Source organism: Mobula hypostoma, chromosome 4 (assembly GCF_963921235.1).
Source record: "Mobula hypostoma chromosome 4, sMobHyp1.1, whole genome shotgun sequence".
Classification (NCBI taxonomy): domain Eukaryota; kingdom Metazoa; phylum Chordata; class Chondrichthyes; order Myliobatiformes; family Myliobatidae; genus Mobula; species Mobula hypostoma.
Genome location: NC_086100.1, coordinates 97,926,654 through 97,952,791, shown reverse-complemented (window position 1 = coordinate 97,952,791; position 26,138 = coordinate 97,926,654). Strand labels below are relative to the sequence as shown.

The following is a 26,138-nucleotide window of genomic DNA, read 5'->3' as shown; positions in this document are numbered from 1 at the left end:
ATAGGATCTATAGGCATTTAGAGAATCATGGTCTGATCAGGGACAGTCAGCATGACTTTGTGAAGGGCAGATCATGTCTAACAAGCCTGATAGAGTTCTTTGGGGAGGTGACCAGGCATATAGATGGGGGTTAGTGCAGTGGATGTGATCTATATGGATTTTAGTAAGGCATTTGACAAGGTTCCACATGGTAGGCTTATTCAGAAAGTCAGAAGGCAGGGGATCCAGGGAAGTTTGGCCAGGTGGATTCAGAATTTGCTTGCCTGCAGAAGGTAGAGGGTCATGGTGAGGGGAGTACATTCGGATTGGAGGGTTGTGACTAGTGGTGTCTCACAAGAATCGGTTCTGGGACCTCTACTTTTTGTGATTTTTATTAACAACGTGGATGTGGGGGTAGAAGGGTAGGTTGGCAAGTTTGATGACGACACAAAGGTTGGTGATGTTGTAGATAGTGTAGAGGATTGTCGAAGATTGCAGAGAGACATTGATAGGATGCAGGAGTGGGCTGAGAAGTGGCAGATGGAGTCCAACCCGGAGAAGTGTGAGGTGGTACACTTTGGAAGGACAATCTCCAAGGCAGAGTACAAAGTAAATGGCAGGATACTTGGTAGTGTGGAGGAGCAGTGGGATCTGGGGGTACATGTCCACAGATCCCTGAAAGTTGCCTCACAGGTAGATAGGGTAGTTAAGAAAGCTCATGGGGTGTTAGCTTTCATAAGTCGAGGGATAGAGTTTAAGAGTCACGAGGGAATGATGCAGCTCTATAAAACTCTGGTTAGGCCACACTTGGAGTACTGTGTCCAGTTCTGGTCACCTAACTATAGGAAGGATGTGGAAGCATTGGAAAGGGTACAGAGGAGATTTACCAGGATGCTGCCTGGTTTCAAGAGTATGGATTATGATCAGAGATTTAGGGAGCTAGGGTTTTACTCTTTGGAGAGAAGGAGGATGAGAGGAGACATGATAGAGGTATACAAAATAATAAGAGGAATAGATACAGTGGCTAGCCGGTGCCTCTTCCCCAGGGCACCACTGCTCAATACAAGAGGACATGGCTTTAAGGTAGATGGTGGGAACTTCAAGGGGGATATTAGAGGAAGATTTTTTACTCAGAGAGTGGTTGGTGCGTGGAATGCACTGCCTGAGTCAGTGGTGGAGGCAGATACACTAGTGAAGTTTAAGAGACTACTAGACAGGTATATGGAGGAATTTAAGGTGGGGGGTTATATGGGAGGCAGGGTTTGAGGGTCGGCACAACACTGTGGGCCGAAGGGCCTGTACTGTGCTGTACTCTTTTATGTTCTATGTTCTAATATTGGAAGCATTCATTGAAACTTTACATGCTCACTAAGTTCCGAAGGGTACACATAACGTAGAGCACACACCAGCATGGCAGAGGGATAGCCCTATTGCCCACAAAGTTAATGGCCCAAATCCCTCCATCTCCTGCCTGTTGATGTGCCTTTATGAATGCTTCTTAAATGTTGCTATTGCACTTGCTTCTCTCAACTTGCCTGTGGTTAGAGAGGATACAAAGATCACTGTCAAGGCCCCAGCAATCCCCTTTCTTGCCTCCCTCCCTCAATAACCTGGGAAAATCTCATCAAGCCCTAGGAACTTACATGCTTTAGAACATTAATCCCCCCACCGCCTCCATTTTGATTTCAATATGCTCTAGAAGATTAACATCCCCTCCCTGATCTCACTACGTGCCATGTTGTTCTCCTCGACAAATAACAATATGAAGTATTCATTTTGTATCTCATCACTTCCTCACATAAGTCCCTTTGTCCTTGACTGATCCTGTCCCGTCCCTAGCTATCCCCTTGTTTTTAATACATGTATAAACCCCCTTGTTTTTAAATACTGTACATATATAAAATGCCTTGGGATTCTCCTTAATCCTGTTCACCAAGGACATTCATTGCTGCCCTCTCACCCCCCCTCACTCCCCCTCTTAGCCCTCGTTTCCCTGCTTAAGCTCTTTCTTGAAAATTGGCTGCTCCCAGCACACCTCAAGGTTGTGTTGGTTGTTAACACAATTGACACATTTCACTGAGAGTTTCAATGTACATGTGATAAGTAAATTAATAAATAAAATTAAATGAATACACATATTATATCCTTTTAAAAATCATGTTGCAGGGCACTCACATCTCCCTTTGCATTTCAGAGTTCTGCAGTTCTCATGAGCCAAACCTCACTTACCCCATCACTGAACTGTTCCAACAACCGATTGGACTCACTCTCAAGAACAATTCATCTCATGTTCTTGACATTTTTTGCTCATTTATTATTATTTTCATTTTCTTTTCTGTTTGTATCTGTGCAGTTTGTTGTATTTTGCATATTGATTGTTTGTCCTTCTGGGTGCGGTCTTCCATTGATTCTATTGCGCTTCTTGTATTTACTGTGAATGCTCACAAGAAAAATGAACCTCAGCATTGTAGATGGTGACAGATATATACTTTGAGCATGGAAACAGGCCCTCTGGGCCAGCTCATCCATGCTGCCCAAAGTACCTATCGGAGCTAGTTCCATTTGCCTGTATTGTACTCTTTCCTATCCATGTAGCTGTCAAGATGCCTTTTGAACATTGTAATTGTATCTGCCACCACCACTTCTTTTGGCAGCTCATACTGTATAATCACCACCCCCATGTGAAAAAGTTACCCCCTCAATTCCCCTTCTTTCCACTCTCACTTTAAATCTACTGTATGTCCTCTAGTTTTAGATTCCCCTACTCTAAGAAAAAGACTGATCATCCACCTATCTATGCCCCTCTGATTTTATATACCTTTTTATAAAATTACAAGGGGTATATATATTTGTGGCTGGGCTGGTCAGTAATGAAGTGGCCCTGGACTTCAAGGTGGATGGTCTTAGGTTCGAATCCGGCCAGGTCTCAACCTGGACAGCAGCAGTATCTGTGTGCAAGAAAGACCTGGCAATCTACTTCCTTATCTTGCCACGAAAACCGTATGGACTACTGCACTATCCAAGGGGTCCCCATGAGTCACAACTTGACAGCACTCAATAACAACATATATTTGTGAGGCATGATTTCACACATATAATCACACTTATCAGTTCTTTCCTTTCAAAATCCTGTCCCTTAGAACCACCTTCAGTAACCTTCCTGGTGCTGATGTTTGGCTCACCAGCCTGTAGTGCCTCCGCTTTTCTTTGCAGCACTTCCAGATCAAAGGCACAAAATTAGCCACCCTCCTGTCTTCTGGAATCTCAGCTGTGACTGAGGATGAAGTATTTCTGTCAGTGCCTCTGCAATTCCTTCTGTAGCTTCCCACAATGCCCTTCGATACACTTAGTTAGGCCCCAGGGATTCATCCACCTTGATATGTCTTAATATCGCCAGTGCCATTTCTATCATGTATAATTTTTCACTATCTAGTTAACATACATTGTTTTCAATTGTTTTTGCCAAGATGGACAATTTTATAACTTCCCATCTTCTGCACAATTGGCATTTCTTTGTTCCCTAACTTATCTGTAGCTCTGTATCCTGCACCTGCTCAGCCAGAAATTCATTTCAATGGCTCAGACACCCAGAAAGAGTACAAAGAAGATTTACAAGAATATTGCCAGGGCTCAGGGGCCTGAAATATAGGGAGAGGCTAGGCAGGCTAACACTTAGTTCCTTGATATTTATGAGACCAAGAGGCAATAGTGTGAATGCATACAGTCTTTTTCCCCAGAGAAAAGGGGCAAAAAACTAGAGGGCATAGGTTTAAAGTGAGAGAAGAAAGATTTAAAAGGGATCTGAGGGGAAAATTATTTATGCAGTGGGTGGTGCACATGTGGAAAAAGATGCCTGACAAAGCAGTTGAGGCAGTTATGACAAAACCATTTAAAGACATTTGGATAACTATAGCGATAAAAGAGGTTTAGAGGGATACAGAATTAAAAGCTTACATGGGAAGCTGGTTCACCATGGAGAAGTTGGGCTGAAAGTCCTGTTTCTGTGCTGAATCTCCCTGTCCTTTCCTGACTGACCATAATAAGCATCTCCCTCAAGTTAATAGTCAATAGTTAGAGTTCAACATGAGGTGCTGTTCTTTTGTGAGGAATTTATTTATTATGTACTTAGAACACAGCGCTGAATAAGCCCCTCCTGCCCTTTGAGCCGTGCCAGCCACCAGCAACCCACCGATTTAACGCCAGCAAAATCACTGAACAATTTACAATGACCAATTAACCTACTAACAGGTAGGTCTTTGGACTGTGGGAGGAAACTGGAGTTCCCACATGACAATGGGGAGGACGTACAAACTCCTTACAGATGATGTTGGAATTGAACTCCGACGCCCCAAATTGTAACAGCATTGCGCTAACTGATTTGCTACTTTGGCATCCATATCAATATTAATTAATACAGTTTGAAAGATCGCGTATCAATGAACTACTTTCTAAAGACAAAAATTCTACTTTTTGCCTTTCATAGTACACCTTCCTTAAACATAAATTCCACCTCATTTATGTAAACAGGAAATATAACTAAGTTATTTCCTTCAAATGCAATTCACTGTTTGAAGTTTGTTTTATATCCACAGATTTTATAAGAATGAACAAAATTCAAAATCAACAAAAAAGCTTAATTTGCATTTTTAATGTACATACTACTTGGCCGACTCTCCCACTGCATAAGATCAAGGGCAGCATATTGGTGCAACTAGTACAGCTTCTGTTTCACATCACCAGAGACCCGCATTCAATCCAGACCTCCAGTGCTGTTTGTGTGGACTTTGCACCCTCTCCTTGCGGCTGTGTGAGTTTCCTTCGGGTGTTCTGATCCTGCCCCCCCACCCGCCCCACAATCAAAATATATGTAGGTCGGTAGCTAAATCGTTTGTTGTAAATCAACCCCAATGTGTAGGCGATGGGTAGAATTTGGGAGAAGTTAATTGGAAACATAGGTTTAGTGTAAATGGTTGACGGTCAGTGTGGACTTGCTGGGTGGAGCTAAAGGCCTGTTTCTGTGCTGTATTGTCTCACTCCACAGAATCTCATTCTGTCTATTAAAGAGAAGTGCGAGATCTTTCTTCCTCTGTTTATACCCTATCCCATTTCCTCCCTTTGCCTTCTCGCACTTCTATTCAGAACACTTTACGGATGGTCATCAGTCCATGTATCTTGACGTTGATTCACTCACAGAACAATTCTTTTCCCCTCCGAGTACATTCCAGTTACTCTGCTGCAGTATTTTTGTGCTGTGTAAGCAACCCAGGCAAATATTTATCCTGATCACAGAAATGGACATATAGCTTCAACATTTTCCAAGATAAACCACCACATCCATACTCAAGCTGCAGTTTAATGTTCCATTGTAATCAAACATGGGACCATACCTGGTGAGTCTTGTAGAAGAAGAGGCAGAAGTTGGTGAAGACAACCCAAAGTTTTTGCCACCCATTGCTGTTTTTGAACTTCCGCAGCAGGTAACCAGAGAGCTGGTTCTATAACAAAGAACAATAGGGTCAGATTCTGTAAATTAATGCAAGTAATGGAAAAATAATGGATTCCAATCCTGGGATCCCCCTCCCTATTTTCAGTTGCTATGGATGCAATTAGATTATGAAGACACGCAGTCCTCTTTTATTGTCATTTAGTAACGCATGCATTAAGAAATGGTACAATATTCCTCCGGTGTGATATCACAAAACACAGGACAGACCAAGACTGAAAAAAACTAACAAAACCACATAATTATAACATAAAGTTACAACAGTGCAACAATACCATAACTTGATGAAGAAGTCCATGAGCACAGTAAAAGTACAAGGTCTCTCAAATGCCCCACATCTCACGCAGACGGGAGAAGGAAGAGAAACTCTCCCTGCCATACCCGACCATGGTCCGACTGAGTCATCCGAAAATTTCGAGCTCTGATTAGCTCTCCAACACGAGTACTGAGCGCCATCTCTGTCCGAACGATTCGACCTCAATCTCAGTTGCCAACAGCAGGCAAAGCCAGGGATTTTGAGGCCTTCCCTCTGAAAGATTCCTGATCACTCAGTAACAACAGCAGTGAACGAGCGTTTCAGAAATTTTTCCAGATGTTCTTCTGTGCTCAAGCTCCATAAAGAGAAACCAGCTGAAGCACTTGAAAGTAGTCAACAGGCAGAATAGATTGTACACAATGGTGAAGAAAGAACATAGTTTCAAGAAATTCAGGTGTTGATGTGGAGTGCTATGAGATGGATGGTGAAGAGGACAGCTGCAAAAGAAGTTAAAGTCACGCAGAGAGGCCATTTTGAGAGGGGCTGCTGGTTGTCTAAGTGTGGGCTTTGGTGAGCAACATGAAGGTATTACTTATTTTTGTTTTGATCTTCTTTTTTCCCCTCAAAGCTTTTTAGTCATTGCATGTGAGCTCAGAGCTGTCATGCTCCTCCTGTGCAAAGTGGGAACCCTGGTGACTATGCTTGGAGGAAGTGTGTCCAGCTGCAGCTCCTGAAAGACGGCATGGCAGCCCTGGAGCTGCTCATGGATCCACTATGAAGCATCAGCATTGCTGAGAATGATGTGGCAAACACACTTACTAAGCTGGGCACACTGCAGCTTAAGGGCCGAGGAAGATGGGGAATGGATGATCAACAAGGCAGAGCAGTAGCAGGAGACCCCGTGGTCATCTCCCTCCAAGACAGATATACCTCTTTGGATATCGTTCGGGGGGCGGGGTGGCTTGCCAGGAGAAGACAGCAGTAGCTAGGATCATGCCATCATGGCTGGCTTGCTGCATAGTGGGGAGGGTGGGGCAGGAAAAAAAGTGGCAAAGCTGTCGTGGTAGGGGACCTCATGGCAAGGGGAAAAGACAGAAGCTACTGTGACTGCAAACAGGACTCCCAGAATTTGTGTTGCCTCCCAGGTGCAAGGGTTAGTGACGTCTTAAAGTGGCTGCAAGGCATTCTGGAAGGGAAGTGAACAGCCAAATGCCAAGGTACATGTGGGTACCAATGACATAGGAAAATGCAGAAGGAGTCAATCTGTAGAATATTCTGCTCAGGGAAGCAGTAAAGGCTACCTCATTCAGTACAGTTATGATATAGTTAGATATATGCTCATGGCCACTTTATTCAGTAAAGGAATGGAACCCGGTGTGGTCTGCTGCTGCTGTAGCCCATCTTCTTCATTGTGCATTCAGAGATGTGTTTCTGTAAACCACTGTTGAAAAGCCTGGTTATTTGAGTTAGTAATGCAACAGGTAGTGCTGTGGCCTCACAACTCCAACAATCCACACCTAGTCTTAAAATTGGGTGCCTGCTATGTGGATTTTGCACTTCCTCCCTGTAATAACACAGCACTTCCTCTGCATGTTCCCGTTTCCTTCCATGGCCCAACATCATGCAAGTTGGTAAGCTAACTGGCCACTGTAAGTCATCTCTGATATACATGGGTGGTAGGAGAGAGAAAGGGTTAGAGGGAAATAATCAAAGAACTGACATTGTACAAAGAAACAGTGTAAACTCCATTGACCAAATGGCTTCCTTCATCGTCCGAAGAAAATAATGGGAAGGTGGCTAACACGAGATCCGGCTGAAGTAGATTTTAATAGGCTAAAGCAGGAGTTATAATTTAACCTTGAAAAGCAAAAGTAAAATGCATCTTCTATTCTTAAAGCTAATTTACTATTTAAAATGTCTTCCCTATCATCCCCACTCTCAGCTCCATCAACTGGCAAGTGGAATTCCTGGAGTTCTTAAGGAGAGAAACCGAACCATTGCTTCAGCAGCCTCTGCTATGACCCTTTCTTCCTCTCATTCATAAAGCCAACCCCAAAAAAGTACAACCCATCCTCCCGCTCCTCCATAAAACTCATCCTCCCTCTCCTCCGTAAAACCCATCCTCCCTCTCCACCGTAAAACCCATCCTCCCTCTCCACCATAAAACCCATCCTCCCTCTCCACCGTAAAACCCATCCTCCCGCTCCTCCATAAAACCCATCCTCCCGCTCCTCCATAAAACCCATCCTCCCTCTCCACCGTAAAACCCATCCTCCCGCTCCTCCATAAAACCCATCCTCCCGCTCCTCCATAAAACCCATCCTCCCTCTCCACCGTAAAACCCATCCTCCCTCTCCCCCATAAAACCCATCCTCCCTCTCCACCGTAAAACCCATCCTCCCTCTCCTCCATAAAACCCATCCTCCCTCTCCACCGTAAAACCCATCCTCCCTCTCCTCTGTAAAACCCATCCTCCCTCTCCTCCGTAAAACCCATCCTCCCCTCCTCTATAAACCCATCCTCCCTCTCCTCCGTAAAACCCATCCTGCTTCTCCTCCGTAAAACCCATCCTCCCTCTCCTCCGTAAAACCCATCCTGCCTCTCCTCCGTAAAACCCATCCTGCCTCTCCTCCGTAAAACCCATCCTCCTTCTCCTCCATAAAACCCATCCTCCCTCCCATCCATAAAACACATCCTCCCTCTCCTCCATAAAACCTATCCTCCCTCTCCTCCGTAAAACCAACCCCAAAAAAAGCACAACCCATCCTCCCTCTCCTCCATAAAACCGATCCTCCCTCTCCTCTATAAACAAATCGTCCCCTTCCTCAAAAACCCATCCTCTCTCTCCTCCATAAAACCCATCCTCTCTCTCCTCCATAAAACCCATCCTCTCTCTCCTCCATAAAACCCATCCTCTCTCTCCTCCATAAAACCCATCCTCCCTCTCCCCCATAAATCCAATTCTCCCTCTCCTCCATAAAACCTATCCTCCGTAAAACCCATCCTCCCTCTCCACTGTAAAACCCATCCTCCCTCTCCACCGTAAAACCCATCCTCCCGCTCCCCCATAAAACCCATCCTCCCTCTCCCCCATAAAACCCATCCTCCCTCTCCCCCATAAAACCCATCCTCCCTCTCCACCGTAAAACCCATCCTCCCTCTCCACCGTAAAACCCATCCTCCCTCTCCTCCATAAAACCCATCCTCCCTCTCCTCCATGAATCTCATCCCCCCCTCTATAAACCCATCCTCCCTCTCCTCCGTAAAACCCATCCTGCTTCTCCTCCGTAAAACCCACCCTCCCTCTCCTCCGTAAAACCCATCCTGCCTCTCCTCTGTAAAACCCATCCTGCCTCTCCTCCGTAAAACCCATCCTCCTTCTCCTCCATAAAACCCATCCTCCCTCCCATCCATAAAACACATCCTCCCTCTCCTCCATAAAACCTATCCTCCCTCTCCTCCGTAAAACCAACCCCAAAAAAAGCACAACCCATCCTCCCTCTCCTCCATAAAACCGATCCTCCCTCTCCTCTATAAACAAATCGTCCCCTTCCTCAAAAACCCATCCTCCCTCTCCTCCATAAAACCCATCCTCCCTCTCCTCCATAAAACCCATCCTCTCTCTCCTCCATAAAACCCATCCTCTCTCTCCTCCATAAAACCCATCCTCCCTCTCCCCCATAAATCCAATTCTCCCTCTCCTCCATAAAACCTATCCTCCGTAAAACCCATCCTCCCTCTCCACTGTAAAACCCATCCTCCCTCTCCACCGTAAAACCCATCCTCCCGCTCCCCCATAAAACCCATCCTCCCTCTCCCCCATAAAACCCATCCTCCCTCTCCCCCATAAAACCCATCCTCCCTCTCCACCGTAAAACCCATCCTCCCTCTCCACCGTAAAACCCATCCTCCCTCTACTCCATAAAACCCATCCTCCCTCTCCTCCATGAATCTCATCCCCCCCTCTATAAACCCATCCTCCCTCTCCTCCGTAAAACCCATCCTGCTTCTCCTCCGTAAAACCCATCCTGCCTCTCCTCTGTAAAACCCATCCTGCCTCTCCTCCGTAAAACCCATCCTCCTTCTCCTCCATAAAACCCATCCTCCCTCCCATCCATAAAACACATCCTCCCTCTCCTCCATAAAACCTATCCTCCCTCTCCTCCGTAAAACCAACCCCAAAAAAAGCACAATCCATCCTCCCTCTCCTCCATAAAACCGATCCTCCCTCTCCTCTATAAACAAATCCTCCCCTTCCTCAAAAACCCATCCTCCCTCTCCTCCATAAAACCCATCCTCCCTCTCCCCCATAAATCCAATTCTCCCTCTCCTCCATAAAACCTATCCTCCGTAAAACCCATCCTCCCTCTCCTCCGTAAAACCCATCCTCCCTCTCCTCTATAAAACCAACCCCAAAAAAGCACAACCCATCCTCCCTCTACTCCATAAAACCCATCCTCCCTCTCCTCAGTAAAACACATCCCCCCTCTCCTCTGTAAAACCCATCCTCCCCTTCCTCAAAAACCCATCCTCCCTCTCCTCCATAAAACCCATCCTCACTCTCCTCTAAAACCCATCCTCCATCTCCACTGTAAAACCCATCCTCCCTCTCCTCCGTAAATCCCATCCTCCCTCTCTTCCGTAAAACCCATCCTCCCTCTCCTACGTAAAACCCATCCTCCCTCTACTCCATAAAAGCCATCCTCCCCCTCCTTCGTAAAACCCATCCTCCCCCTCCTCCGTAAAACCCATCCTCCCTCTCCTCCGTGAAACTCAACCTGCCTCTCCTCCGTAAAACGCATCCTCCCGCTCCTCTATAAACCCATCCTCACCCTTCTCAAAAACCCATCCTCCCTCTCCTCCGTAAAACCCATCCTCCCTCTCCTCTGTAAAACCCATCCTCCCTCTCCTCTGTAAAACCCATCCTCCCTCTCCTCTGTAAAACCCATCCTCCCTCTCCTACGTAAAACCCATCCTCCCTCTACTCCATAAAAGCCATCCTCCCCCTCCTCCGTAAAACCCATCCTCCCCCTCCTCCGTAAAACCCATCCTCCCTCTCCTCCGTGAAACTCAACCTGCCTCTCCTCCGTAAAACGCATCCTCCCGCTCTTCTATAAACCCATCTTCCCGCTTCTCTATAAACCCATCCTCACCCTTCTCAAAAACCCATCCACCCTCTTCTCCGTAAAACCCATCCTCCCTCTCCTCCGTAAAACCTATCCTCCCTCACCTCCATTAAAGCCACCCTCCCTCTCCTCAAAAACACATCCTCCCAGTCCTCTGTAAAACCCACCCTCCCTCTCCTCCATAAATCCCATCCTCCCTCTCCTCTATAAACCCATCCTCCCTGTCCTCGATAAACCCATCCTCCCTGTCCTCGATAAACCCATCCTCCCTGTCCTCTATAAACCCATCCTCCCTGTCCTCCGCAAAACCCATCCTTCCTCTCCTCTATAAACCCATCCTCCCCATCCTCCCCCTCCTCTATAAACCCATCCTCCCCCTCCTCTATAAACCCATCCTCCCCCTCCTCTATAAACCCATCCTCCCCCTCTCCTCTATAAATCCCATCCTCCCTCTCCTCCATAAAACCCATCCTTCCTCTCCTCCATAAATCCCATTCTCCCTCTCCTCCATAAATCCCATCCTCCCTCTCCTCCATAAATCCCATCCTCCCTCTCCTCCCTAAAACCCATCCTCCCTCTCCTCCCTAAAACCCATCCTCCCTCTCCTCCATAAAACCAAGCCCAAAAAAGCACAACCCATCCTCACTCTCCTCCATAAAACCCATCCTCCCTCTCCTCCGTAAAACCCATCCTCCCTCTCCTCCGTAAAACCCATCCTCCCTCTCCTCTATAAACCCATCCTCCCTGTCCTCCGTAAAACCCATCCTCCCTCTCCTCCGTAAAACTGATCCTCTCTCTCTATAAACCCATCCTCCCTCTCCTCCGTAAAACCCATCCTCCCTCTCCTCCGTAAAACCCATTCTCCCTCTCCTCTATAAACCCATCCTCCCCCTCCTATATAAACCCATCCTCCCTCTCCTCCGTAAAACCCATCCTCCCTCTCCTCCATAAAACCCATCCTCCCTCTCTATAAACCCATCCTCCCTCTCCTCCGTAAAACCCATCCTCCCTCTCCTCCGTAAAACCCATTCTCCCTCTCCTCTATAAACCCATCCTCCCTCTCCTCTATAAACCCATCCTCCCCCTCCTCTATAAACCCATCCTCCCCCTCCTCTATAAACCCATCCTCCCCCTCCTCTATAAATCCATCCTCCCCCTCCTCTATAAATCCATCCTCCCCCTCTCCTCCACAAATCCCATCCTCCTTCTCCTCCGTAAAACCCATCCTCCCCCTCTCCTCAGTAAATCCCATCCTCCCTCTCCTCTGTAAAACCCATCCTCCCTCTCCTCCCTAAAACCCATCCTCCCTTTCCTCCCTAAAACCCATCCTCCCTTTCCTCCCTAAAACCCATCCTCCCTCTCCTCTATAAACCCATCCTCCCTCTCCTCCGTAAAACCCACCCTCCCTCTCCTCCATAAAACCCATCCTCCCTTTCCTCCATAATTTCCATCCTCACTCTTCTCCATAAAACCTATCCTCCCTTTCCTCCCTAAAACCCATCCTCCCACTCCTCCATAAAACCAACCCCAAAAAAGCACAACCCATCCTCACTCTCCTCCATAAAACCCAGCCTCCCTCTCCTCCGTAAAACCCACCCTCCCTCTCCTCCATTAACCCACCTTCCCTCTCCTCCATAAAACCCATCCTCCCTCTCCTCTATAAACCCATCCTCCCTCTCCTCCGTAAAACCCATTCTCCCTCTCCTCTATAAACTCATCCTCCCTCTCCTCTATAAACCCATCCTCCCTCTCCTCTATAAACCCATCCTCCCCCTCCTCTATAAATCCATCCTCCCCCTCTCCTCCACAAATCCCATCCTCCTTCTCCTCCGTAAAACCCATCCTCCTCCTCTCCTCAGTAAATCCCATTCTCCCTCTCCTCTATAAACCCATCCTCCCCCTCCTCTATAAACCCATCCTCCCCCTCCTCTATAAATCCATCCTCCCCCTCTCCTCCACAAATCCCATCCTCCTTCTCCTCCGGAAAACCCATCCTCCCCCTCTCCTCAGTAAATCCCATCCTCCCTCTCCTCCGTAAAACCCACCCTCCCTCTCCTCCATAAAACCCATCCTCTCTTTCCTCCATAATTTCCATCCTCACTCTTCTCCATAAAACCTATCCTCCCTTTCCTCCCTAAAACCCATCCTCCCTCTCCTCCATAAAACCAACCCCAAAAAGCACAACCCATCCTCACTCTCCTCCATAAAACCCATCCTCCCTCTCCTCCATAAAACCCATCCTCCCTCTCCTCCGTAAAAGTCATCCTCCCTTTCCTCTATAAACCCAGCCTCCCTCTCCTCCGTAAACCCACCTTCCCTCTCCTCCGTAAAACCCATCCTCCCTCTCCTCCGTAAAACCCATCCTCCCTCTCATCCGTAAAACCCATTCTCCCTCTCCTCTATAAAACCATCCTCCCTCTCCTCTATAAACCCATCCTCCCCCTCCTCTATAAACCCATCCTCCCCTTCCTCTATAAATCCATCCTCCCCCTCTCCTCCACAAATCCCATCCTCCTTCTCCTCCGTAAAACCCATCCTCCCTCTCCTCCCTAAAACCCATCCTCCCTCTCCTCCCTAAAACCCATCCTCCCTCTCCTCCCTAAAACCCATCCTCCCTCTCCTCTATAAACCCATCCTCCCCCTCCTCTATAAACCCATCCTCCCCCTCCTCTATAAACCCATCCTCCCCCTCATCTATAAACCCATCCTCCCCCTCCTCTATAAATCCATCCTCCCCCTCTCCTCCACAAATCCCATCCTCCTTCTCCTCCGGAAAACCCATCCTCTCCCTCTCCTCCGTAAAACCCATCCTCCCTCTCCTACCTAAAACCCATCCTCCCTCTCCTCCCTAAAACCCATCCTCCCTCTCCTCCCTAAAACCCATCCCCCCTCTCCTCCCTAAAACCCATCCTCCCTCTCCTCTATAAACCCATCCTCCCTCTCTTCCGTAAAACCCACCCTCCCTCTTCTCCGTAAAACTCATCCTCCCCTTACTCAAAAACCCATCCTCCCTCTCCTCCGTAAAACCCATCCTCCCTCTCCTCTATAAACCCACCCTCCCTCTTCTCCGTAAAACCCATCCTCCCCTTACTCAAAAACCCATCCTCCCTCTCCTCCGTAAAACCCATCCTCCCTCTCCTCCGTAAAACCCATCCTCCTTCTCCTCCGTAAATCCCATCCTCACCCTCTCCTCAGTAAATCCCATCCTCCCCCTCTCCGCAGTAAATCCCATCCTCCCTCTCCTCCATGCATCCCATCCTCCCCCTCCTCTATAAACCCACCCTCCCTCTCCTCCATAAATCCCATCCTCCCTCTCCTCCATAAAACCCATCCTCCCTCTCCTCCATAAAACCCATCCTCCCTCTCCTCCATAAAACCTATCCTCCCTTTCCTCCATAAAACCCATCCTCACTCTTCTCCATAAAACCTATCCTCCCTTTCCTCCATAAAACCTATCTTCGCTTTCCTCCATAAATCCCATCCTCAAAAAAGCACAACTTTATCCCACTCTCATTATAGAAACATAGAAACATAGAAAATAGGTGCAGGAGTAGGCCATTCGGCCCTTCGAGCCTGCACCGCCATTTATTATGATCATGGCTGATCATCCAACTCAGAACCCCGCCCTAGCCTTCCCTCCATACCCACTGAGCCCCGTAGCCACAAGGGCCATATCTAACTCCCTCTTAAACATAGCCAATGAACTGGCCTCAACTGTTTCCTGTGGCAGAGAATTCCACAGATTCACCACTCTCTGTGCGAAGAAGTTTTTCCTAATCTCGGTCCTAAAAGGCTTCCCCTCTATCCTCAAACTGTGACCCCTCGTTCTGGACTTCCCCAACATCGGGAACAATCTTCCTGCATCTAGCCTGTCCAATCCCTTTAGGATCTTATACGTTTCAATCAGATCCCCCCTCAATCTTCTAAATTCCAACGAGTACAAGCATTCTTCCTCATTCACCTGTTAAATCTGATCACCCAACATCCAGAGCCAATTTGGTTGCCAATGTAACTGATTTCCCATTTCTGAGACTGATCACTCTCACTTCAAAGCCACCTTTGTGTCCCAACTTGCTAAAAGATTTCTGTCCAATTAAACTTTTGCTCTTCACTCTCCAAAGTAATCTCTTCGAGTCTCAACCACCTCACAAACAACTCACCGAATGAACCCTATCTGTTAGACTGCTCAGAAGCCATCATGATGAAGCAGCTTCAACCAGAGTCGGTAATATTTTTATTTGTTTATTTGAAGATACAGTGTGGCATAGACCTTTCGAGCTGCACTGTCCAGCTCCTCCAATTTAACCAGAACCTAACCACAGGATAATTTACAATGACCAATTAACCCTATTAACCGCTATGTCTTTGGATTTTGGAAGGAAACCAGAGGACCCGAAGTAATCCTACACATTCCATGTGGACGACATACCAATTCCTTCTAGAGGATGCCGGGATTGAACTCTGAACCTTGACGCCCTGAGCTGTAGTAGCACACACTAAATGCCATGCTACTATGGCTCCCACATGTTCTGTGTTGGACACAGTGCATTATCCAGTGTGATCAAGCTCTAGGATTTCACACAGCTTTTCCCTCAGATCCTGCACTCAATTTTTCAGCCCAGTACCATCACTACCATCTATCTCATTTTGGTCGATTTTGTTGGATTCTGTGTTTGTTCTTCTACATTTCCTGTATTATTTATATATAATGTCTGTTCTCCCCCCCCCCCCCACCCCAGAACATAGAATAGTACAGTACAGTATAGTACAGGCCTTCAGCCCTTGCTGAAGTGCTGACCTTTTAACATATTCTAAGCTCAATCTAACCCTTCTGTCCCCACAGCCCTCCATACTGTGGAATGCCTCCAGCATATTCTTAGGTTGTGTTGCTTGTTAATGCAGACACACATTTCACTGTATATGTAATAAATTAATTAATCTGAACATTTCTTTCATTCATGTGCCTACCTAAGATTCCCTAATGTATCTGCCTCTACCATCACCCGTGGTAATGCATTCCACACACCTTCCACTCTGACATTTCCACCTCACACCCCCCCACCACACACTCCTCCAATTACCTTAAAATTATGCATCTTCGTATCAATTATTCCTGCCCTGGGAAAAAGTTTTTGGCTGTCCATTCGATCCATGCCTCTTATCATCTTGTACTCTTCCATCAAGTCACCTCTCATCCTCCTTGTTCCAAAGAGAAAAGCCCTAGCTCACTCAACCTATCCTCATGACATGCTCTTTCATCCAGGGAGCATCCTGCTGAATCTCCACTGCACCCCCTAAAGCTTCCCCATCCTTATTATAATGAGGTGACCAGAACTGAACACAATACCCCAGGTTTTATAGAGCTGCAACATCACCTGGTGGCTCCTGAACTCAATCCCCTGACTAACGAAGACCAACCTTTCAACACCTCTTTGTCAACTTGCATGGCAATGTTAAGGGATCTATGGACATGTGGACCCCAAGATCCCTCAGTTCCTCCACATTGCTAAAAATCCTGCCATAAACCTTGCATTCTGCCTTCAAGTTCAATCTTCCAAAGTGTATCACTTCACACATTTCCAGACTGAACTCAATCTACAACTTCTCAGCCGAGCTCTTCATCCTAACAATGTCCTGTTGTAACTTACCTTCTACACTATTCACAACACCAACAACCTTCAGGTCATCTGCAAACTTACTAACCCACCCTTCTGTTTCCTCTTCCAGATCACATAAATATCACAAAGAGCAGGAGTCCCAGAACAGATCCCTCCAGAACACCACAGCTCACCATCCTCCAGGCAAAATACGCTTCATCTACCACTACCCTCTGCCTTCTGCGGACAAACCAATTCTGAATCCACACAACCAAGTTTCCTGGTTCCCATTCCTCCTGACTTTCTGAATGAACATACTAAAATCCATATACACCACATCCACTGCTCTACCTTCACTAATTTGTTCTGGCACTTCCTCAAAGAATTGAATCAAGCTCATGAGACACAGCTTGCCCTTCACAAAGCTATGCTGACTACCCCTAATCAGACTATGCTTCTCCAAATGCTTGTAAATCCTTTCCCTAAGAGTTCTCTCCAATAATTTTCCCACCATTGATGTAAGACTCAATGGCCTATAATTCCTAATATTATCCATATTACCTTTCTAGAATAAAGGAATAACAATTGCTGCCATCTAATCTTTTGGTACTACCTCTATGGCCAGTGAGGATGCAAAGATTACTGCCAAAGGCTCAGCAGTCTCTTCACTCACATCCCATAGTAACCAGGGGACTATCCTGTCCAGCCCTGGAGACTTAACTATCCTAATGTTTTTCAAAAGTTCCAGCACATCCTCTTACTTAACATCAACATTTTCCAGCATATTAGCTTGTTCTATGCTGATCTCACATTCATCAATGATTTATCAATCCTCTCAGTGGAGAATACTGAAGCAAAGTATTCACCAAGGACCTCCCCCACCTCCTCCAACTCCAGGGGCACATTTCCTTTTTCCTCCTGTTCTTCAGGTACCTGTAGCACCCTTGGGGTTTTCCTTAATCCTGCTCACTAAGGTCTTCTCTTGTCCCCTTCTAGCTCCCCCAAGTCGATTCTTAAGCTCTTCCCTTGCTAACTTGTAGCTCTTTGGAACACTATCTGATCCTTGCTCCCTAATCCTAAGGTATGCTCTTTCTTCCTCTTGATGTTCCACATCTCGTCAACCATGATTCCTTCATCCTACCATCCTTTTCCTGCCTCAATGGGGCAAACCCATCCAGAATCTGCAGCAAGGGCTCTCTAAACAACCTCCACATTTCTATTGTGCATTTCCCTGGGTACATCTGTTCACAATTTACACTCCCCAAGTTCCTGTCTAATAGCATTACAATTCGCTACCTCACAATTCAATATTTTCCCACACCAACTGCTCCTATCTCTGCCTAAGGCTATGGTAAAGGTCAGTGATTTATAGTCATCGTGTCCGAAACGCTCACCGAGAGATCTGTCACCTGACCTGGTTCATTGCCCAGCACCAGATTAGAATGGCCTCTCCTCTAGTCAGCCTGTCTACACATTGTGTCAGGAATCCTTCCTAACATACCTTAAAAATTCTGCCTCATCTAAACCTTTCACACTAAGGAAATGCCAAACAATATTAGAGAAGTTGAAGTCACCTGTGACTATTTCGCACATTTCCAAAATCTGCCTTCTAATCTCTTCAGTGTCTCTGTTACTACTGGGGGGGGGGGTGGGGGTTGTCTATATAATACTTCCAACAGAGTGATTGCTCCCTGTTTCTGACTTCCACCCACACTGACTTAGTAGATAACCCCCCCCATGACGTCCTCCACTTTTGCAGCTGTTCCTGATAAGCAATGCCAATCCCCCCACCTCTGTTACAGTATCTCCCCCATCCCGTTCCTTTTATAACATCTAAATCTCAGAACATCCAGCAGCCATTCCTGCCCTGTGACGGCCAAGTCTCTGTAATGGCCACAACATCATAACTCCATGTACTAACCCATGCTCTAAATTTATCACACTTGTGCCTGATACGTCTTGCATTAAAATAGGTACATTTCAACTCATCCAACTGACTGCAATTATTCCCTATCCACTGCATATCCTTCTTCAGTCTCTCTACGTGCTGCATCTACCTTTACACCAACTGCTTCACCCTGTGACTTATCACCGTTTTACATTCCCCTGTCAAATCAGTTAAAAAACTCTCCAAATTCTAACAAATCAGTTTAAAAACTCTGCAACAGTTCTAATCAATTTGCCTGCAAGGATATTGGTCCCCTTTGAGTTGCATGTAATCCATCCCTTTTGTACAGGTCATACCTTCTCCAGAAGAGATCCAGTTGACCCACAAACCTGAAACCCTGTCCCCTGCACTAATTCTTCCGACAAATGTTAACCTGCTATACCATTTTACATGGTACAGGCAGCAATCCAGAGATTATTTCCCTGGTGGTCCAGTTTTCAGCTTCATACCTAGCTTCCTATATCCTCTCTTCAGGATCTCATTCCTTTTCTTACCCAGGACGTTGGTACCAATGTGTACCACAACTTCTGGCTGCTCACCCTCCCCCTTAAGAATACTATGGACCCAATCTGAAACCCTCTCACCCCTATCACCTGGGAAGCAACGTACCATCCAGGTGTCTTCTTCACGTCCATAGAATCTCCTGTTCCCCTAACTACCGAATCCCTTTATCACCACTTTCCTTCCCTTCAAAGCCAGAGAGCCAGGCTCAATGCCAAATTCCTGAATGTTGTAGATTTCCTCTGGTTGGTCACTCACCCACCCCAACAGTGTCCACATTGGTACACGTGTTATTGGGGGAAATGGCCACTGGGGTACTCTGTACTATCTATCTACTCCTTTCCTCTCCTGACAGCCACCCTCCTCCTTCAACTTACCTCCTTATAGCTCCTATCATCTCTTCAATCTTCACAATGAACCAAAGGGCATCCAGCTCCAACTCCAGTTCCCTAACACAGTCTGTAAGGAGCTGCAACTCGATGCACCTCACACAGATGAGATGAGACGTCTCCCAGATCTTCCACATCTTGCTTGAGGAGCACACTACTGACCTAGGATCTATGTGTGCTACTCTAGCTAGGAACTAGTAAAGAAATGGAAACTTGAAGAAAGCTGGATGTACCCTCCGCTTCCCATAGCAAAGCCTCTTGAGCCAAAACCTCAGTACTCCACTCTCACTTTGTCCCATTCCAATGGCTGCTCAGCATAACCTAACTTTTTACTAGCCCTTGTCAAGTGGCCAATTACTCAAACTATCTCAATCTCTGCAGGAAGTCCTAACAGGCCACGCTCACTTTTTAAATCTGGCACTGTGATCTCAATCTCCACTGAGATCATCTGAATGTTGTGCCTCTAATGCTACCTACCTGTGATGCTGCTGCAAGTAAATTTCTCAATGCCTCTGTGCATGCACACACTTACTGTACATATGACAGTAAACTTAACTTTCAACTACACTCCCATCTCATTATCCGGCTTGTCCTCCAGGCCTTTCCTTACATATCTGTGACCTTCTAGGATATTTATCTACATTAAAGTACCATATAAACGCAATAGTTTATCAGTGCAACAGAACTGCTTTGATCTTAGTTCATTCGAGAGGATAGGTGCCAAGCTGATGATTCCCCCGTCTCCCTTCACACTATGGGATAGTAAATGGCAACAGCTTCAGTCAGTACCTCAAATTGAACTTGACTCTATACACATACCACCAGGCTAAAGGACGGTTCCTATCTCCTGTTATAAATTTCTTGAACTGATCTCTTACATGCTAGAGATGAACTTTACCATGACCCTTGCACTTTAATCATCTACAGCAGATGCACTGTACTTTCTCAGTATCTATATTCAGATTTCTCACTTTTTCCCCCTCTTTACAACCTCGGTTTACTTGTGAATGGATGACCAGTCTGGATAGTACACTAACAAAAGCTTTTCATCGTATCTCGGTACATATGACAATAATAAACAACAAGAAGCAGACCTAGTCCCAGTTTGACTGCAGAGTTGCAGCCTCTCTGGGAATTACGTCTACTCGGACAATTGTTTACCTCAAACATACGGAGATAATCAGCCAGTGAGAGACTCTGGTTCCGGTACCAGCACACATGGGTGATGGTGTTAGGCTGCTGGCCCAAGACCACAGGGCAGTGTGGAGGAAGCTCTGGTTTGGCAGTAGAGGGACAAAGAACTAAGTCGATCCATGAGTTAGTTGAACCGCAAAAGGAAGACAGACAGACACAAGCAGGACAACAGTGAATGAAACATCAGTTAGAATTGTGACTTGCATGTAATACATTTATATTTGCAACAACGATATCACAAAATGGCCAGTTGTACAGACCTCACTACACGGATGGCTCTCGGAAAAGGGTCAGTGAGAGGCGTCACTGACTCAGACAGCTGGAAGAGAAGACCCAGATTGCTTTTCTCTCAGGATCATTAAGGACAATATTAGTGCCTCTTATCACGGAATCATAGAATAGCAGGTAAGTGGGTCTAACTCAGTCAGGCAATTTAGCATGAACAAGTTTTCCATGTTGTATAGTTCTAACGGCAGAGCAAGGAGTACAGAGGCTGACGCTGAATCCACTCTTCTTCACACAGCCACTCAGATAGGCCCACATCCTTACTTACCTTTCCTACAGTCCTGCGACATTTGATCCGTCAAGTACTGATCTGATTCCTTTTTGAAAGCTTACTGCTGAATATGTGTCTACCACCACTTTCAGGCAGTGAACTCAAAGTCGAATTACTTATTACATAAAAGTGCTTCCTCATTTGTACATTTTCAATCTTTTATTTCTTCTCTACTTTTTTTTTGCCAATCACTTTCAATCCTTTGAACACTGAACCTTTAGTCAACGACTCCATCTAAATCCTTCATGGATTTGAAGTTGCTTATTACTTCCCCAGGGAGAGTTACCCAGTTTTTTCGTCTATTCCAATAAATGTAACCCTTATCCTTGGAAACATCCTGGTACGTCTCTACAGCCTTCGTGTATTTCCTAAAGTAAAGTACCCAGAAACGAACACAAAACTCCCCCTACATCTGAACATATTGGATTTTATAAACATTTATAATAACTCTGCTTTTATTCCCAATATTTTCATAAATGCATTAACATTTCTGCTAGATTTTCCACAATTGCAATGGAGTAAGCTATTCTCCTGCAGTAACACCTTCTTAGACTTGCTTTACAATTTGCCCCAGCTAGCATGAGATTGGTTCATGCAGTACGACGGTGAACAGAACCTGGAGGTTTGCTGCCCCAAGGGTTAGATAATAAGTATTCCAGGAGAGTTTCTGTTAGGTGCTCATCTCGTCCAATGTGGTTCCTTTAATCATCCTGTTATTGTTGCCCATGGCAAAAATAGAACAAGTTTAATCAAAAAAATTTGAGAGCATCAAACTGTGCACAATGAAACTACCAATGCCACATGAATTATAAATTGCTAGACTAGGCTATGCCATGAAGAGGACATAAAAGTCCTTCAGGTGCAAAAACACTCAACCGACTTTTTCCCAACTCTGAGGGATAGAATTGCTCAAGAAAGCATTCAGTAAGGAGCCAGGCTAACAAGGGCAATGAGCAGGAATTTAAGGGAAGATTGCATCCCACCCAAAGGTGCTAACTGCACATTCAACTTCACTTGCCCAACAGCTGAACTGTTCCCACAACCTATGGACTCACTTTCAAGGACTATTCATCTCACGTCCTCTATATTTATGGCTTATTTATTTATTATTATTATTATTTCATTCTTTTTGTATTTGCAGTTTGTTGTCTTTTGCATACCGGCTGAATGCCCAAGTTGGTGTCACTTTTCATTGATTCTGTTATGGTTATTATTCTATGGGATTTATTGAGTATGCCCACAAGAAAATGAATCTCAGGGTTGTTTTTGGTGACATATACTTTGATAATAAATTGCCTTTGAATATTTAACAAGATTGAGGTTTTCTGAGCAGGAGAGTCAGTGAGATACAAATTCAGTGCAACTTGCATGGCTTTTCCTGAGGTGTCTAATGACTGAATCATCACCAAAGCCAGAGCTCATAAGATTGGTGAAAAACTGGCTTAATGGTAGTTTTAATGACTGACTACTGTGTGCAGTGGAATCTGTGGCGCTTAATACCTGATCCATAAGACCATAAGACACAGGAGCAGAATTAAGCCATTTGGCCCACCAAGTTTGCTCTGCCATTCCATCATGGTTGAATTATTAACCCCATCAATCCCATTCTCCTGCCTTCTCCCTGCAAACTTTGATGTCCTTACTAGACCTTTATGTGGCTGCTGGGTTAATAAGTTTGTAGAAAATAACAAAGATTGGTGGGTTGTGGGCACTGTAGAAGTTTGGCAAAGGGCAGAGAAATGGCAAGCCAGCCAAGCGCGAGGGGCTTGCACTTTGAGAGATCAAATGTAAAAGTACAATACATCATTAATGGCAGAACCCTGAACAGTGTTGAAGTACAAAGAGATCTTGAGTTCAGGCCCATAGCTCCCTGAAAGTGGTTGCACATGCTGATAGGTGAAGATATTTGGCATGCTTGCCTTTATCAGTTGGGGCATTGAGTTCAAGAGTTAGGAAGTTATGTTGCAGCTTTATAAAACTCTGGTTGTGCCTTCAATTCTGGTCGCCCCACTGTAGGCTCTGGAGAGGATGCAGTGAGTTTTACCAGGATTAGAAGAAAGGCTGGACAAACTTGGGTTGTTTGCTCTAGAAATTGGAGGCCTACGAAAGGTTTGTAAGATTCTGAGAGGCATTGACAGATAGCTGGTATCTCTTCCGCAGGATCAAGATATCTAATATTAGAAAGCATGCATTTAAGGTGAGAGGAATAAGTTCAAAAGAGATGTGTGAGTAAACTTTTTTTTACATGGAGATGGGGGTTGCTGGAATGCACTGCTGGAATGGACGTGGAGGCGGAAGAGAATATGACAGAGGTTCTTAGGCAGGCACGTGAATGGAGGGATGCTGACACTGTGTAGGCAGAAGGGAAGAGCTTGCCCAGGGATTTAATTACTATTTGATTAGTTCAGTACAACATGATGGGCTGAGGGGCTTGCTCCTGTATTCTATTTTAAGGAAGCGATCACCTCCCCACAATCTCACAGAATGGTATAATCTTTAGAACATCCGAACGTATCCTCCGCAGGTACATTGAAATGTTCTGAAAATACCCGTTCATCAGGTTGATTCTTTTGGTACTGAGACCACCTCCTTGGAAGTACATTTGGTATTTTGTCTCTAGAGATGTTAGTAGACTTTGGAAGGTCCAAGGTGTGTTGCATACAGCAGGCTCTCACTATCGATGGATGACTGGACCTGGCATTGTGCAGCGACTGAATACGGAAGGAAACATCACAGGGTTTTTGGGACTCACTCACTCAGACCAACATCTCACTGGCTGTACAACTGACCCACATTGTGACATCACTTGGTGCCTAGACCGGTAAAAGGCCAGCTATAGGAAAGCAAGTGTGAGGTAATGCAGCCATAACACAGATGAGGAGACAGAAACTGTGCTGTATGAGGAAACAGAATTATTTTCATCAGCAAGAAGACATAGAACGAGTTAGCTGAAAGAACAAAGAGAACAGTATGTTGTAAGGGCCTGTTTAAAAGGAAAAGGAGTGAAAATTGAATTATGGAGAGAATGCAGTTTACTTCCAGTCCACAAGATACCCCAGGCATTATATGAGAGCAATTGGTTTAAAAGGTACAATTAGACAAAATGGGTACAAATTTCAATAGTCAGATTTGGAGAAGGAAGGACATTGGGAATATGTCAAAATCAATTCTTGTTAATGCTTAGATCTTAATCCCAACATAAAGTTAAAAATTGCCCCAAAGTGGAGCATTTCCCTTCACAGCATATTTGCCAGCAGGAAGATTCATCTTCAGACATAAAACTAATAGCTCTCAGGCTGTTTGATGGTCTGATTATTTTTTTTTAAAGTAAATCAGAATGTTTCTGCTCACTCAAAAACTTGCTCCACCCTACATACACAGTTTAATCAATGGAGGGTAACGCCAACATGCTGTCTGAGTTGAATATGAAAGGGATTCTTCAAGCCTAAACTCTCTCCATGGTCAGAATAAATTGAGTCTGTTTGGTAAATTCTAGCTCATTCGGTTCTGCATTATTCATACTGTTCAATTCTTCAACCGCGATGGTTCAGTGAGACAGGATAAATTTCTATTTTCTCTGATTGCAGTTTGAAGCAAACCTCGCCCCCATATCATATGCAGCAGCACAGTGGTGTAGGTAGAACTCCCAGTAACCCAGATTCGCTTGCTGTCCGCGTGAAGTCTGAACATTCTCCCTGTGAGAGGATACCGGGAACTGGGACCCCACTCCTGCACATTGGGGCCCCCATTACACGCCAAGGAATTGTGAGAATCAGCACCAAGCCAGCCAGATGCCAAGCCATAGGGATTTCTGAGTAGGGGCCTAGTGGAATATCTGTTCCTCTGGAAACGGGGAGTAAATGGGAATATACAGAACAGACAGTAGGCTCCGAAATCAGTGTTACATTGTCCTTACTTCCCATCTCGTCCTGTGCTTTTAGCTCACAGATCCTTGAGTGAACTTATAAAAATTTTCCAAATTTTCAAAACAAAACATTGATTTTTGATTTGTTAATTTAATTTGTAAAGCTCAATTTAGTAGCTGCCCAAAACTGACTTGTGTCCACATCATAACTGCAGGTGAGGTGGGGATGCTGCTCATATTCAGTGCCAAGGTTATCCTGTGGTGTGGGAGGTAGTGAGTGTGCCCTGACGGGTACCTCCACTGCAACACTGTGGTCCAGCATGGAGACACTTGTGTTACGATGCCAGCACACGTGCACTGTAGTATTGGCACGGTGATGGGTCTGCTTGTCCAACGAGCTCTGGGAGGAGTGAGTATCCTCTTCAGATTCTTGCTCCAGTGACACCTCGTCTGACGATCCTAGGAACATTAGGATAAATGCATAAAGAGGAAAAACAATTGGGATGTCAGTTCGTTAAAACAAATTACTGACCAATTATTTCTCATTAGCATATTTAAAATCAAGCAGCATCCACTGGCATATCAAAAGCTGTAAGTACTTCCCTAAACCAGATGGTTAGAGGAGATCAGGCATTAGTGACAGCAACTGACCCATTCATCTCTCATTCACTTGCCCGCGTCTCCCAACTCCACTCCTGCTACCTTCCCGCCTAGCTCAGCCTGCCTATTGTCTTCCATCTCTCCTCAGTTACCATAGAACCATAGAAACTACAGCACAGAAACAGGCCCTTTGGCCCTTCTTGGCTGTGCCGAACCATTTTCTGCCTAGTCCCACTGACCTGCACACGGACCATATCCCTCCATACACCTCCCATCCATGTATCTGTCCAATTTATTCTTTTTTTTTTAATTTTATTTTTATTTGGATAAGGAATTCACAAATATCATGTATTTTTTTCACACATATAACCTTTTCCATTTTTTTATATGTATAAAACTATATTTATACATTCTTAAGTACACATTGAGATGATATAAAAGGAAATTAGACACTTAAATAGATAATTATATACTGTGGTAATTCTAATCTATTAGGCTAACTAATGGTATTAGTTGTTAAGAAAAATGGTAATAATAGTTTCCATACAACTCTTCTGGACCATTTCCACTGGTCCAAATTGTTGTATATAAGCCTATGTAACAACCATTGTAGGTGTTTATATC

At 45.3% G+C, this 26,138-nt stretch overlaps 1 protein-coding gene across 2 annotated transcripts in view; it reads right to left on the bottom strand.

Annotated features, from left to right (window-relative positions):
* Nucleotides 1-26,138, bottom strand: part of farp2 (FERM, RhoGEF and pleckstrin domain protein 2) — a 222,700-nt gene that overhangs the window by 16,849 nt on the left and 179,713 nt on the right. For both annotated transcript variants that reach the window (XM_063046243.1, XM_063046244.1), the window contains 2 exons: nucleotides 25,210-25,373; nucleotides 5,367-5,474 (listed from right to left, as the gene is read on the bottom strand). In XM_063046243.1, coding sequence (XP_062902313.1) covers nucleotides 5,367-5,474; nucleotides 25,210-25,373 — 272 coding nt within the window. The remainder of the gene's footprint in view (nucleotides 1-5,366; nucleotides 5,475-25,209; nucleotides 25,374-26,138) is intronic.